Source organism: Panthera uncia, chromosome E3 (genome assembly GCF_023721935.1).
Source record: "Panthera uncia isolate 11264 chromosome E3, Puncia_PCG_1.0, whole genome shotgun sequence".
Taxonomy (NCBI): Eukaryota; Metazoa; Chordata; class Mammalia; order Carnivora; family Felidae; genus Panthera; species Panthera uncia.
The window spans coordinates 11,996,919-12,010,192 of record NC_064815.1 but is presented as its reverse complement, the minus strand read 5'-3'; the positions used below and the strand labels follow the sequence as shown (position 1 = coordinate 12,010,192).

The following is a 13,274-nucleotide window of genomic DNA, read 5'->3' as shown; positions in this document are numbered from 1 at the left end:
CCCGCGTCGGGCTCTGTGCTGACAGCTCGGAGCCCGGAGCCTGCTTCAGATTCTGTGTCTCCCTCTCTCTCTGCCCCTCCCCCACTCATGCTCTGTCTCTCTCTCTCTGTCAAAAATAAATAAACATTAAAAAATTTTTTTAAAAATACTCAGCAAATTGAAGCCATGAGTTTCTGTCTGCATTACTAACCTATATAACCATCCTTTTTGTCTTTTTTTTTTTCAATTGTAGTAAAATAAACATAACCTAAAATTTACTAACTTCACCATTTTTAAGTGTATGGTTCAGTGGCATTAAGTGCATTCACTTTGCTGGCAGCCATCGACACCACCTATTTCCAGAATTTTTTCATTTCACAAAACCGAAACTCTGTCCCCATGAAACAACGACTCCTTATTCCTTCCTCCCACCCCAGCCCCTGGCAACCACCATTCCACGTTCCATCTCCATGAATTTGACTCCTCTAATACACATCTGTAAAATAAATGAATCTTGACCTATTTCTGCTTTGGTTCCCAGGAAACTCGGCACTAAATTTCTGTGCTTTATTGCTTAGATTTCCTTTTAAAAATTTATCATGTCCCACTTTAATACAGATTTATGATACAGATTTTGAACTCGTGACTCTACTGTAAAGGTTCTCTTCGAAGCTAAGATATGGTCATTATTTCTGTTCCACCTGCAAACCAGGACACCCCTTCAGCATGTGAAAAGTGAATTGATGAAATGGGGTATGTGTTTTATTCCAAAAGTCGCATCAAACCCTTTTTGGAAGCTGGGAAGGGTGAGGAAAAATCATACATGACAATGAAATCAATCTATCTTCAGAGAGGAAGCACCACTTTTGAGGATGGGCTCCCCCTGACAAGTGATCCCACCTCAAAGCCCGGGCTCACCAGTAGCATTGGAGGATGTCTGCAAAATCCCAGTCATCCAGGTGTAGAGAGCTCTCTGGGAATGAGCCGAGGTTTGGTCGTAGAGATCTCTGAACACCGCAGATCTAAATGACAAATGTGGACGTCAGCTAAGGAACAAACATGTGGAGGCCTTGAGATGGGTCAAAGGAGCAAGTGTCCCCAAAACTGTCTGTCTTGTGTTAACAAGCCTTCTCATTCCCTTGCTGTGTTCGGCTATTTTTGCATTTCTCTTTCTCCTTCACAACTAAACGCCTTCCTTCCAAAGAGGGCTCTCCACTTCCTCAACTCTTGGTCACTACTCTACGACTACTATACTGATACCACTGTTACTGCTCCTGCTATTGCTACTTCTTCTTCCCCTTCTTCTTCCCCCTCCTCCTCCTCCTCCTCCTCTTCTTCTTTTCTAACAGTTTTATGGAGATACACTTCATACACCATACAATTCACCGACTGAAAATGTAAAGTTCAATGGCGTTGTTCCCAAACTGCGCAACTGTCACCACGGTCAATTTTGGAACATTTTAAGCATCTCAAAAAGAAACCCTATATCCTTAGGCTATCACCTCCCAACCATTAGTCAGTCACCTCAAATCCTAGAAACCACAATTTACTTTCTGTCTCCAAAGTTTGCCTGTTGTGGGCATTTCAGACACGTGGAAGCATGTAATACGCTATCTTTGTGACTGGCTTCTTTCACTTTGTGTGATGTTTCCAAGGTCCGTGCGTGTTGGATCATGTGTTGACACTCCGTTCTTTTTACTGCCAAATACTATTCCATTGCCCGTATCCCACCCCATTTTGTTTATCTCTTCATCAGTTGACGGACCTCTGAGTTGTGTCCATCTTTTGTCTATTATGAATAATGCTATTGTAAGCATTCATGTACTAGTTTTTGTATGGACAGACATTTTCATCTCTCTTGGGTAGATAAGCCAGGAGTGGAATTGCTGGGTTACATGGCAACTCTGTGATTGGCCTTTCTAGGAACTGCCAGACTGTTGTCCAAAGAGGCTACACAATTTCATGCTCTGACCAACAGTGTATGAGGGTGCTGATTTCTCCACATCCTCACCAACGCTGGTTAGTATCTGACATTCGGCAGAGGTGGGGGCGGGTATTTAAATTCCAGTTAGCTAACATACAGTGTAATATTAGTTTCAAGGTTACAATATAGTGATTCAACACTTCCATACAGCACCTAGTGCTCATCACAAGTGCTCTCCTTAATTCCTATCATCTATTTAACCCGTACCCACTCACCTGCCCTCTGGTAACTATGTGTGTTCTCTATATTTAAGAGTCTGTTTCTTGGTTTGCCTCTCTTTCTTTTTTTTCCCTTCGCTCATTTGTTTTATTTCTTAAATTCCACATGAGTGAAATCGTATGGTATTTGCCTTATTTGACTAACTTATTTCACTCAGCATAATACTCTCTAGCTCCATCCACACCACTGAAAATGGTAAGATTTCAGGGCACCTTGGTGGCTCAGTCAGTTGAGCATCTGACTCTTGATTTGGGCTCAGGTAACAATCTCACAGATCATGAAATCAAGCCCTGCTTTGGATTCTCTCTCTCTCTCTCAAAATAGATAAATATACTTAAAAAAAGAAAATGGCAAGATTTCATTCTTTTTTATGGCTGAGTAATATTCCATTATAGATAGACAGATAGATAGAGAGAGAGAGAGATATACATATACCACACATTTTCTTTATTCATTCATCAATTGATGGACACCGGCCGTTTCCATAATTTGCCTATTATAGATAATGCTGCTATAAATATAAACATCAGGTGCACATATCCCTTTGAATTAGTATTTTTGTATTCTTTGGGTAAATACTTAGCAGTGCAATTGTTGGATCATAGGGAAGTTCTAGTTTTAACTTTTTGAAGAACCTCCATACCATTTTCCAGACTGGCTATATCAGTTTGTATTCCCACCAACAGTGCAAGAGGGTTCCTCTTTCTCTGCATCCTCACCAACACTTAGTGTTTCGTGTGTTGTCGATTTCAGCTACTCTGACAGGTGTGAGGTGATAGCTCATTATGGTTTTGATTTGTATTTCCCTGATGATAAGTGATGTCGAGCATGTTTTCATGTGTCAGTATTTTGGCCATCTGTATGTCTTCTTTGAAAAAATGTCTATTCATGTCTTCTATTTCTTTTAAGTTTATTTGAGAGAGACTGAGACAGCACAAGTCGGGGAGGGGCAGAGAGAGAGAGGGAGAGAGAGAGAATCCCAAGCAAGCTCCATGCCACCAGCGAAGCGCCTGACAGGGGGCTTGAACCCATGAAACCTTAAGATCATGACCCGAGCCGAAACCAAGAGTTGGACGCTTAACCAACTGAGCCACCCAGGAGCCCCTCTTCTGCCCATTTTTAATTGAATCTTTTGGTTTGGGGGTATTGAGTTTTATAAGTTTTTTATATATTTTGGATACTAACCTTTTCTCAGATATATCATTTGCAAATTATTTATCTGACATTTTCATTATAGACACTCTGCTGGGTGTGAAGTGTCTTCATCACCTTTAACCACTATAGCCTGGTCCCCTCCCCACCACACATCTCGTGGCCCCGGTCAACAACGACTTCCTTGTTGTCATATGCAGCAGTCCCATTTGGTCCAAATAAGACTTGATCTTATAGTAATGATATCAAAGTTACTTTTTAAATAAATGTTAATTAAAAAGAATGAGTCACTATAAAGAAAAAACATGAAGAACAGTGCCAGTGGGTGGAGGGGGTGCCTGGGTGGCTCAGTCAGTTGAGCATCCAACTTGGGCCCAGGTCATGATCTCATGGTTTGTGAGCTCAAGCCCCGCATCAGGCTCTCTGCGGTCAGCACAGAGCCTGCTTTGGATCCTCTGTCCCTCTCTCTCTCTGCCTCTCCCCCATTTTCTCTTTCTCTCCCCATCTCTCTCTCTCTCAAAAACAAATAAGCAAAAAAGAATAGTACAAGTGGTGTACACATAGGGCAAAAGTTGTGAGGATGGTACCAGAATGACTAACATTTGGGAGGCACTGTTTTAATCATCCATCTCTAAACTCCACAGATGTTAACCCGTTCCCCCTGCCTTCTCCCCTCTGCCATGCATCACCTCTGAGGAATGGGAAGTGGGGTTCAAGGGCTGGGAGAAGCACTCACAGGTTCTTGAAAGCATCCTCTTGCAGGTGCCGGGGGAGCTTCCCTGGGATGTCTGGCTGGAGAAAGCTGCCTGAGGAGCCCTTCAGTACCCTGCCCAGGATCTCCACACACTCCAGGGAGTTCAGCACCTGGAAACACCTCTCCAGTGTGATGAGAAATAGGCTGCGGTTCACGCCAGGGCTCTGCAAGGCTTGTTTCCGAATCTCTCCCAAGTCAATAACGACATCCTCCAGCTCCTAAAGTAAAGAAAGAAGCTACGGTTGTCTTGAGAGCAGCCTCTGGATTTCGAAGCCCTGAGAGGGACCACACTTAACAGTGGGGAACTTCAAGACCACTGTTTAACACCACGTTGCTATGTCAAACCTTCTAGAACTTCTCCTACAGAACAAAGTTGAAGCCTTCACTTGCTTCACCCACACTAGGCAACTTCTCACTTTCCAGATATGCCATGTGACTCACACCTCAGGCAATTGCTCGAGCTGGAATTCTCTCCCCACCTCCTTCCCCTAGCGAAATCCAGCTCATCCCTCAAGGGTAAGCTCAATTGTCACCACCTTCTTGGTGAAGTCTTCCTGAATGCCCTTCTACTTTGGTCAAATCACCTTGAGCCCAACTCTATGATGCATTAAAGATGCTTATGGGCCTATCTTTCCTCCACAACAATGGTTCTCAACCCTGGCTGCACATGAGAATCACTGGGGGAGTGATCCCAGCACCACCATACAGAGTGATTTAACTGGTCTGTGGTAGAGCCCAGGCACCTGACTGCAGTGTGCAGCTGGGATTGAGCCAGGAAAGTCCTCGAGGCCCAAGCCATGTGCCTAGTGGAATGCCTGGTACCCAGAAGACATTGAGAAAGCATATTGGGATGGATGGATGGATGGATGGATGGATGGATGGCTCTTCTGAACCACAGAACCCAGGAATGCTGACAGAGCTTGGTCCCAATTTGATTGGCACTCAGTCTTTCAGCCAGCACACCCTGCAAACATAATAACCACCATTTATTGAGCAATGACCACATACTAGGCACCATACCAGGCATGAAGCAAACATGTCTCTTTTCATGTAATTCTCATGACAGTCCTACAGGTTAAGCCCCATAGATCCGAAGGCCAGACATTCCTAGGTTCAAATCCCAGGTCATCCCCTTATTATCTGTGGGTCCCCAAGCAAGTCACTTACCTTTTTAAAGTCTCAGTTTCCCTCTCTGTAAAATGGAGATAAAACCAGTGCCTATCTCTTAGGTTTGCATAAGAATTAAAGAAGATAATGAGTGTAGACTGGCTGGCACCTAGTGAACACTCAACAAATGTTACATGCTATTATTATCCCAATATTGCAGGGGATGAAAATAAAAGATAGAATAAGCAACCTGCCCAAATTACACAGAGCTAGGTTCTGTAACAGGTGTATCTGCATTGAAGCCCATACTTCTAACCATGATCAAATGTTTCTTTAACTTTGGTAATTTACTGTCTGGGGCTAAAACAGTACAGTGAGTAAGAGTGCAGCTTAGGGGCACCTGGGTGGCTCAGTTGGTTAAGCAGCTGGCTCTTGATTTCGACTCAGGTCATGATCTCCTGGTTTGTGAGCTCAAGCCCTGTGTCAGGCTCCACACTGACAGTGCAGAGTCTGCTTGGGATTTTCTCTCTCTCTCTCTCTCTCTCTCTCTCTCTCTCTCCGCACCCCACCCCACCCCAACCCCCCTCCCCGCCAGCGCACACGCTCTCTCTCTTTCAAAATAAATAAACTTAAAAAAAATAAGTAAACAAATAAATATTAAAAATATGTATCATTTTCATAGACCACCATCCTCATTTTTGCCATCTTTGTGCTGCCTTTACTATTATTTACCTCATAGGACTTTTTTAAACGGACTCTTTTTTTTAAACTTAAATGCATTTCAAAAAAGGAAACATCACATCTCTCCCAAACTCACTCAATAGAATGATGCATCCATTCTATTTTAATAACAGACACTATAAAATAAAATGTGACTATTAAAATGTTTACATGGGTCAACTCCTTTTGGGAAACACTGTTGTGCACTAAATGGTCTCTGATAAGGAAAACTCAAAACCTCACCTGTGTCCCAAGATTTCCTGGGTCTCATAGGTCTTACTTTGTGATGCTCTTAGATCACCAACTTTGTTTTTTTGGAAATGTGTCTATTTCTGTTTTTTGTCTCCTGCCCCCTCTCCCAGACTGTGAATTCCTTCAGGGCAGAGGTAGTCCTTCATCTCTGAACCCAGTGTCCACTGATGCAGAGTAATTATTCATGGGTGTTTATCAGGCCAAATAAATTGAAGCTCCTCAGTACCACTCATTTCTTAGTACCTATAAAAGTACAAGCTATAAGGCTCTTCACTTGAACTTTGGAGAAAGGAAGTGAGAAAACCAAGGTCTCCAAGCTCCTGGAGGGGTTGCGAAGGGAGAAGGTGGAAGGAAGACATAAAGAAGGGCCAAGGTCTGAGTCAGGCTCAGTTGGATTCAACTCAACAAATGTCAACTGGCCCTGGACTTCCCCTACTCCCGGGGTGCCCAGAATGCCTCACCAGACGGTCCTTCTTGTCTTCCAAGAGGCATTTCATGGCGGTGCGGAACTGCTGAGCATCTGTTTCCTTCAGGTCCTCCAGCAGCTTCTGGGGCTGGTACAGACGCTGCTCCAGGTGGTTTTCCATGGCTGCCTTGATAGGGAGTGTTGAGAGATACAGTGAGGATGGGACAGGAGCACCTGGTCAGCACCACGGCCAGCAGCCCAGCCAGGCCACCTACTTCCCTGCAGAGACCACAAGCTGGCAGCTTGCAGCCATGTTTGGATTGGCTGGCTCCAAAATTTTTCATTAGCTGCCAACATTTTGAAGTCCAGGGATTCCCCACAAAAATCCAGACTTCCAACTTCTCTTGGAAAACACAAAGATTTGGCAACGCTAGGCATGCATCCTCTTCCTGGTGATAATCAGCAAGCCAAGAGCCAGCTGCTCCCTGTAATTACACTCCTGCTCACCACCCACCCAGCCAGCCGATCTCCCCATGCCCTGCCTGGTTCCTATAGGTGCTTGAGGTTTCAAGTCCAGAGCCGCTGGCCTCTGTCCAGGAAGTTTACCACCCCCAGACTGGCACCGCTCAAACCCTCTCCCACGCTGCAAGCTATCAGAGAAAAAGCAAAATTCAGGCAGCATGTACAAACTCCCCCTTGGTATCCTTTCTCAAGTGAGAAGCAGAGGTCTGCAGCCTTTCCTAAAAGAGATTACTCTGCTGTCTGGGGAATTATTTTCTAAATCTCCCTTAAACAAAGGTGCTCTACAAGGGCAGCATACTGTGATGTCATTGGCAAAAGGTGGACTCTAAAACCAGACAACCCATGTGCACATCCCCACTTTGCCACCAACCAGCTGTGTGGCCTTGGACAAGTTACTTACCTAGCATTGGTAGATAAAATACAGAATGCCCAGTTAAATTTGAATTGGAGTTAAATAGTGAATAATTTTTGAGCCCAAGTATGTCCCAAATATTGCATGGGACAGACATATACTAAAAAAAAAAATTCATTGTTCATCTGCAAATCAAATTTAATGGGGAATACTGTATTTTTTAAAAGTAATCTCTACACCCAACATGGGAATTGTACTCACAACCCCGAACTCAAGAGTTGCATGTACCACCGACTGAGCCAGCCAGGCACCCCAGGAACACTGTATTTTTATTTGCTAAATGAGCAACAGTACTTTGGGACCTCAATTTTGTCAGCTGAAAAACAGACAATAGAGACTTACTATGTAGGTTTGTTATGAGGATTAAATTAGTGTGTGTAAAGCATTTTCAATATTGGCTAGCACACAGTAAGTGGTCAATTTGTGCCACCCATTATTCCCTATCCTGAATGAGTTGAATAATTATTTACTCTGTGACTGTCCCTCCAGAATGAAAGGCCCATGTCGGTAGTAATGTGACTGCCTTGTTCTCCTGCGTCTCCAATGTCTAGAACTATGCCTGGAAGAGAATAGAGGCTAGATAAGTAGATGTTGAATGAATAAATAAATTTATACATAGCAAGAGAGAGAATATATCTACTGGTCAGGTTAAAATATACACATCTTGGGGCATCTGGGTGGCTCAGTTGGTTGAGCATCCAAACTCTTGATTTCGGCTCAGGTCATGATCTCACGGTTCTTGTGTTCAAGCCCTGAATAGGGCTCTGCGCAGGCAGTGTGGAGCCTACTTAGGATTCTCTTTCTTGCTCTCTCTCTGCCCCTCTCCTGCATGTGTGTGCACACTCTCTCAAAATAAATAAACTGTACATAATATATGTATATATAACTGTATATGTATATATGTAACTGTATGTATATATAACTATATATACATGTATACACACACACACACACACACACACACACACCCCTCATGAGAAAACTTACTACTAGCCAGAAAAGGGGCAGGCATTAATTCCCTTCAGGTTGCCACAGACTGATGAACAGAATAAAACAAATGCCATGAAGTCAACAGCCACCTCCAGCTAATGGGTGTCCTGGTAACTAGTTAGCAACCAGCTCTCTGAATGTAGTTCTCATTGTGAATGTTGGTTGATATTTTCATTTCATTATAAAGTAAATAAGGTGTACCTGGGTGGCTCAGTTGGGTAAGCGTCTGACTTCAGCTCAGGTCATGATCTCACGGTTCGTGAGTCTGAGCCCCGCATCGGGCTCTGTGCTGACAGCTTAGAGCCTGGAGCCTGCTTCTGATTCTGTGTCTCCCTCTCTCTCTGCCCCTCCCCCACTAGTGCTCTGTCTCTCTCTCAAAAATAAACATTAAAAAAATTAAATAAATAAAAAGTGAAACAATAAAGACATCAGGACTTCATTCATCAATGACCAAACTTCTTTCCTAAATCAAATAGTTTTTGAATACCAAAAGAATATTTTCTCAATTTTCTGTGCTATTCACAGTATAATGGCAAAGATATGACATACCACACTGGGCTGATGCTCATGCTGATGAGGTATGCTGTCCAGTTTGCCACAGTCCCCACCATGCCCTACTGCTCTACAAATATCATTACCATCTATTAACATACCTGTGCTTCTGTTTCTCTTACAATAGAGTTAAAAGGGAAGAAAAATATTTCTTGGACCCACGATCAAGAGACTGATAATTATGCCCAAAGATCCAGTCTCCTGTAATTCCATTTAGCAACAGAATCCCACAAGTTTTAGCTGACTACATGGCTTCTCAGAAAGGCCTCTCTTCTTACTTCTCTGCAGTAACACATGACTGTGGACTGTGAGCCCTACAGAATGTGAGCAGCACAAAGTGTGCAACTTGCAGCTCATGTCCTTAAAAGAGAAGATGCTTGCCCTTCACTTCCTCTTCCCACCACCCCACTTCCTAGGTCAGAGAATGGATGTGATGTTTCAGTCATGTGGGCAACAACTCCCTAGAGGATGACAAAGCAACAAGACAGAAGGAAACTGGGCCCCTGGATGGTCTTCTGAAATAGAGCTTCCTCTCCTCTCTGGATCTCCCACCTAGCTCTGAATTATAACACGAGATAGAAAGAAACTAAATTGGGGGTGCCTGACTGGCTCCGTAGAGCATGCAACTCCTAAGTTCAGGGTCATGAGTTCAAGTCCCGTGTTGCACGTAGAGATTACTTTTATAAGTACCGCGTGCTAACTGATTGCGCTACCAGAGTGCTGAGATTACTTTTAAAAAATTAAATAAAAAAAAGAAACAAACAAAACTGTTCACGCTGCTAGAATCTGGGATCTCTTTGTTACAGTAGGTCCGCCCTACACCCTAATACGCCAAGTCTCCATCAAAGGTGGAAGGGTGGAAAAACACAAAAGTTCCAAAACAACTGGCCAGAACATGTTTCTTTGCAGAAGTGAAGACTATCTCCACACCTAGCCCACTTCTCCATCTTACCAGGCCCTTGAGTTTACAACTCCTGACTGAGCACTGAGAGGTGAATATATGATAGGGATGAGTCTCAGGTACGCACCTGCAGGCTGGGGATGGTGAAGGCAACATTCCGTGAATTCAGATACGCCAGGACTCTGTGGGACAGGTCCGCCGTCCACCCATGGGAGCTTCATTTGAAGACAGGCAGGAGAAGGTCACAATGATAGGTTCCCCTGATGAGCAGTTTCCCTACTTGCCAAGAGGCCGGGGGACCAGAGTTAAGAGAGGATGTGGGGAATGGGCCAGGAATGCTAGGAACTTTGTGTTTGGAGGAGGTAGGAGATTTGTTAACCTGGCACACTGGGGGGGGGGGGGGGGGGGAGTTTCCAATTCTAAGAATCCTCCTGGATCCCATTCTCTCAAAGACAATTATCAATTTCTGAGCTATGTGCAATATTCTAATTCCCATAACATTCCACGTGTGTTATCTACACTCCAAACTCACTTGGAAAGATGTCCTTACTATATAAAGCCTAAAGAACAGAAACAGTGTATACCATGAGAGGTTGGAATTTAAGAGTGTGAGCTCAAAACTGGGACTAGAATCCTGGCTCTGTCACTTAATTGTGTGGTCTTAGGCAGTTTACTGAATTTTCCTTTGCCTTAGTTTCCCTTTCTATGCAATATAGATAAAAATTGTGAGGATTCTACTTGTTCACACATCTTAAGTGCTTAAAACAGTACCTAACACATAGAAAATGCATAATTTTGTTCATAACATCCAAAAATTGGAAATGACTCAAATGTCCAACAACAAGTAAAAGGTTACATAAATGTTTTAACATTTGTTAAATGTTATGGTACGTCCAGGGGCACCTGTGTGGCTTAGTCAGTTGGGCGTCCAACTTCAGCTCGGGTCATGATCTCACCGCTCGTGGGTTTGAGCCCCATGTTGGGCTCTGTGCTAACAGCTCAGAGCCCGGAGCCTCCTTCTAATTCTGTGTGTCTGTCTGTCTGTCTGTCTGTCTCTCTCTCTCTCTCTTCCTCTCCCTCTCCCCCTCTCTCACTCATGCTCTGTCTCTTTATCTCAAAAATAAATAAACGTTAAAAAAAATTTAGAAATGTTATGGTACATCCATTCAATGGAGTGTCACCCAACCATAGAAAAGGAATGAGCTGGACTTCAGCTTCCGGCTGTAATGGAGTCATGGGCAGCAGATATATCCTTCTGCCTTAAACAATTGGTAAATTTTTGTTATTAAATAAGTAGATGAATGAATAAGTGAATACAAAGATAGATAGATAGATAGATAGATAGATTTTAGCCTGAAAGAATATATCCAAAACTATCAACTAAAGTTAAAGCTACATTAGGAAGAAGAGTGTTTATGGGCACTCCTTCTCTTTAACATAATTGAGTGCTCCTGTCATGGGCTCCCAAGCCCCATTTCTTCTCCTTCACAGTACTCATCATATTAGAATTATCTGCTAATATTTGTCTTTCCACAACACTCTCTAGTGCCGTCCCACACCCTCAGTATCTAACACCAGCCCACATGCAGTATAAAACATGACAGGGCAATGCATCCTGGAGCCCCACTGCTGGATGTACAACTCAGCTCCACCACACTGCCCAGCTACGTGACCTTGATTCACCCTTCCTGTGCCTCCCTTTCACTGCTCTGTCCAATGAGAAACAACAGGACCCTCCCTGGGGGTGCTTGTGAGGATTGGACATGTTTCTATGCACAAAGCACTAAGAATGTTGTTGCCACATAGTAAACCCTCAATAAAGGTTAGCACTTGTGCCAGAGCAGAGAGGAATAAAAGTTTGTGAAGCAAACATATCTACTTTCAAACACCTGTGCACTGGTTGCTATGTTTTTTGTAATAAGTATGTAGGTATTACTTTTTACAATTAAGAGACTTCCATTTAAGAATTTTTATGAAGTATCTATTCCATCCCTTCCCCTCCCCTCTAGGGTGGGTTACCTTTGAAACTGTATGAGATCCAGTAAGGCTACATGGGAATAAAATGAAAAGACAACTTTAAAAGAATCATTCCAGAGAGATCACAGGCACATTCTGTCTGAAATTTTTAGAAGCAGCAAAGTGGGGACAGAGTAGGGACATTACCATTCAGATACCTTCCATCTATTATTTCTTCCTAAAAGGCAAAGAAATAATGTCAAGTACAACACCCAAAGTTGGCAGTTCCAGTAAAGGAGAGTTTGATTCAAAGAAAACGGGATACTCACCGCCATTTTTTGCAACAGGGGATACAAATCTGTAAGAAAGCCATTGGAGGTATAACTAGAACTGAATGGTATAATCTTCAGAAATATAAACATGGGTTAGGAAAAGAGCCCCCCTCCCAAAAAAGAGTCACTCATGAAGGAAAATTTTAGTGAATTTTAATTTTACCTGTGCCAATATATGCCCAGTGTGAGAAAACTCTGGTTTGATAAACCCTTTTAGGGGAGCCTGGGTGGCTCAGTCAGTTAAGCATCGGACTCTTGACTTCAGCTTAGGTCATGATCTCATGGTTCATGAGTTCGAGCCCTGCATCAGGCTCTGAGCTATTAGTGCAGAGCCTGCTTGGGATTCTGTCTCCCTCTTTCCCTGACCCTCCCCTGCTTGCTCTCTATCTCTCTCTCTCTCTCAAAATAAAATATAAATAAACTTTAAAAAAAGAAAAACCCTTTTAGAATAAACCTGAAAATCCTACATATATATGTGGATGGACACACACTCACACATATGCACACTTCCCAAAACACTTCACAGTCTCATGTACCTACGTTGATCTACCCCCACTACATTCCCTAAAATGTGTGGAAACTACGACAGATTGTTCCTCCCTCAGGACTTACCCTGCCTGGAATCTGGAACTCTATGACTTGCCATTCCATAGCTCAGAAAAAGGAACAGGAAAAGAATGTATGTCCTAGGTTCCCGGGACATCCTCCTGTAGTTAATGCAAGCACAGAGGTAATTCAGGTTTGTATTTTTTAAATATAATTAAGAATATTCAGAAGACAAAAGGGAAAAACAAATAGATCCAGAATCTCTTGAGGCTCTTTTTAACAAATTTTAGTCAGGGGCTGCCTGGGTGGCTCAGTAGGTTGAGTGTGCGACTTCAGCTCAGGTCATGATCTCAAAGTTTGTGAGTTCAGTTGGTGAGTTCAAGCCCCCCATCAGGCTCTCTGCTGTCAGTGCAGAGCCCACTTTGGGTCCTCTATCCCCCTCTCTCTCCGTCCCTCCCCACTCTCAAAAAAACATTAAAATAATAGTAAT

The 13,274-nt window shown here is 43.3% G+C and overlaps 1 protein-coding gene across 1 annotated transcript in view; it reads right to left on the bottom strand.

The window, feature by feature from the left end:
• Positions 1 to 12,941, bottom strand: part of OTOA (otoancorin) — a 66,349-nt gene extending 53,408 nt beyond the window's left edge. The window contains exons 1-8 of the mRNA XM_049638416.1: positions 12,851 to 12,941; positions 12,236 to 12,264; positions 12,114 to 12,144; positions 11,970 to 11,997; positions 10,078 to 10,165; positions 6,629 to 6,760; positions 4,071 to 4,306; positions 898 to 1,001 (exon numbers count right to left, since the gene is read on the bottom strand). Coding sequence (XP_049494373.1) covers positions 898 to 1,001; positions 4,071 to 4,306; positions 6,629 to 6,760; positions 10,078 to 10,165; positions 11,970 to 11,997; positions 12,114 to 12,144; positions 12,236 to 12,264; positions 12,851 to 12,941 — 739 coding nt within the window. The remainder of the gene's footprint in view (positions 1 to 897; positions 1,002 to 4,070; positions 4,307 to 6,628; positions 6,761 to 10,077; positions 10,166 to 11,969; positions 11,998 to 12,113; positions 12,145 to 12,235; positions 12,265 to 12,850) is intronic.
• Between the last annotated feature and the right edge of the window lie 333 nt (positions 12,942 to 13,274).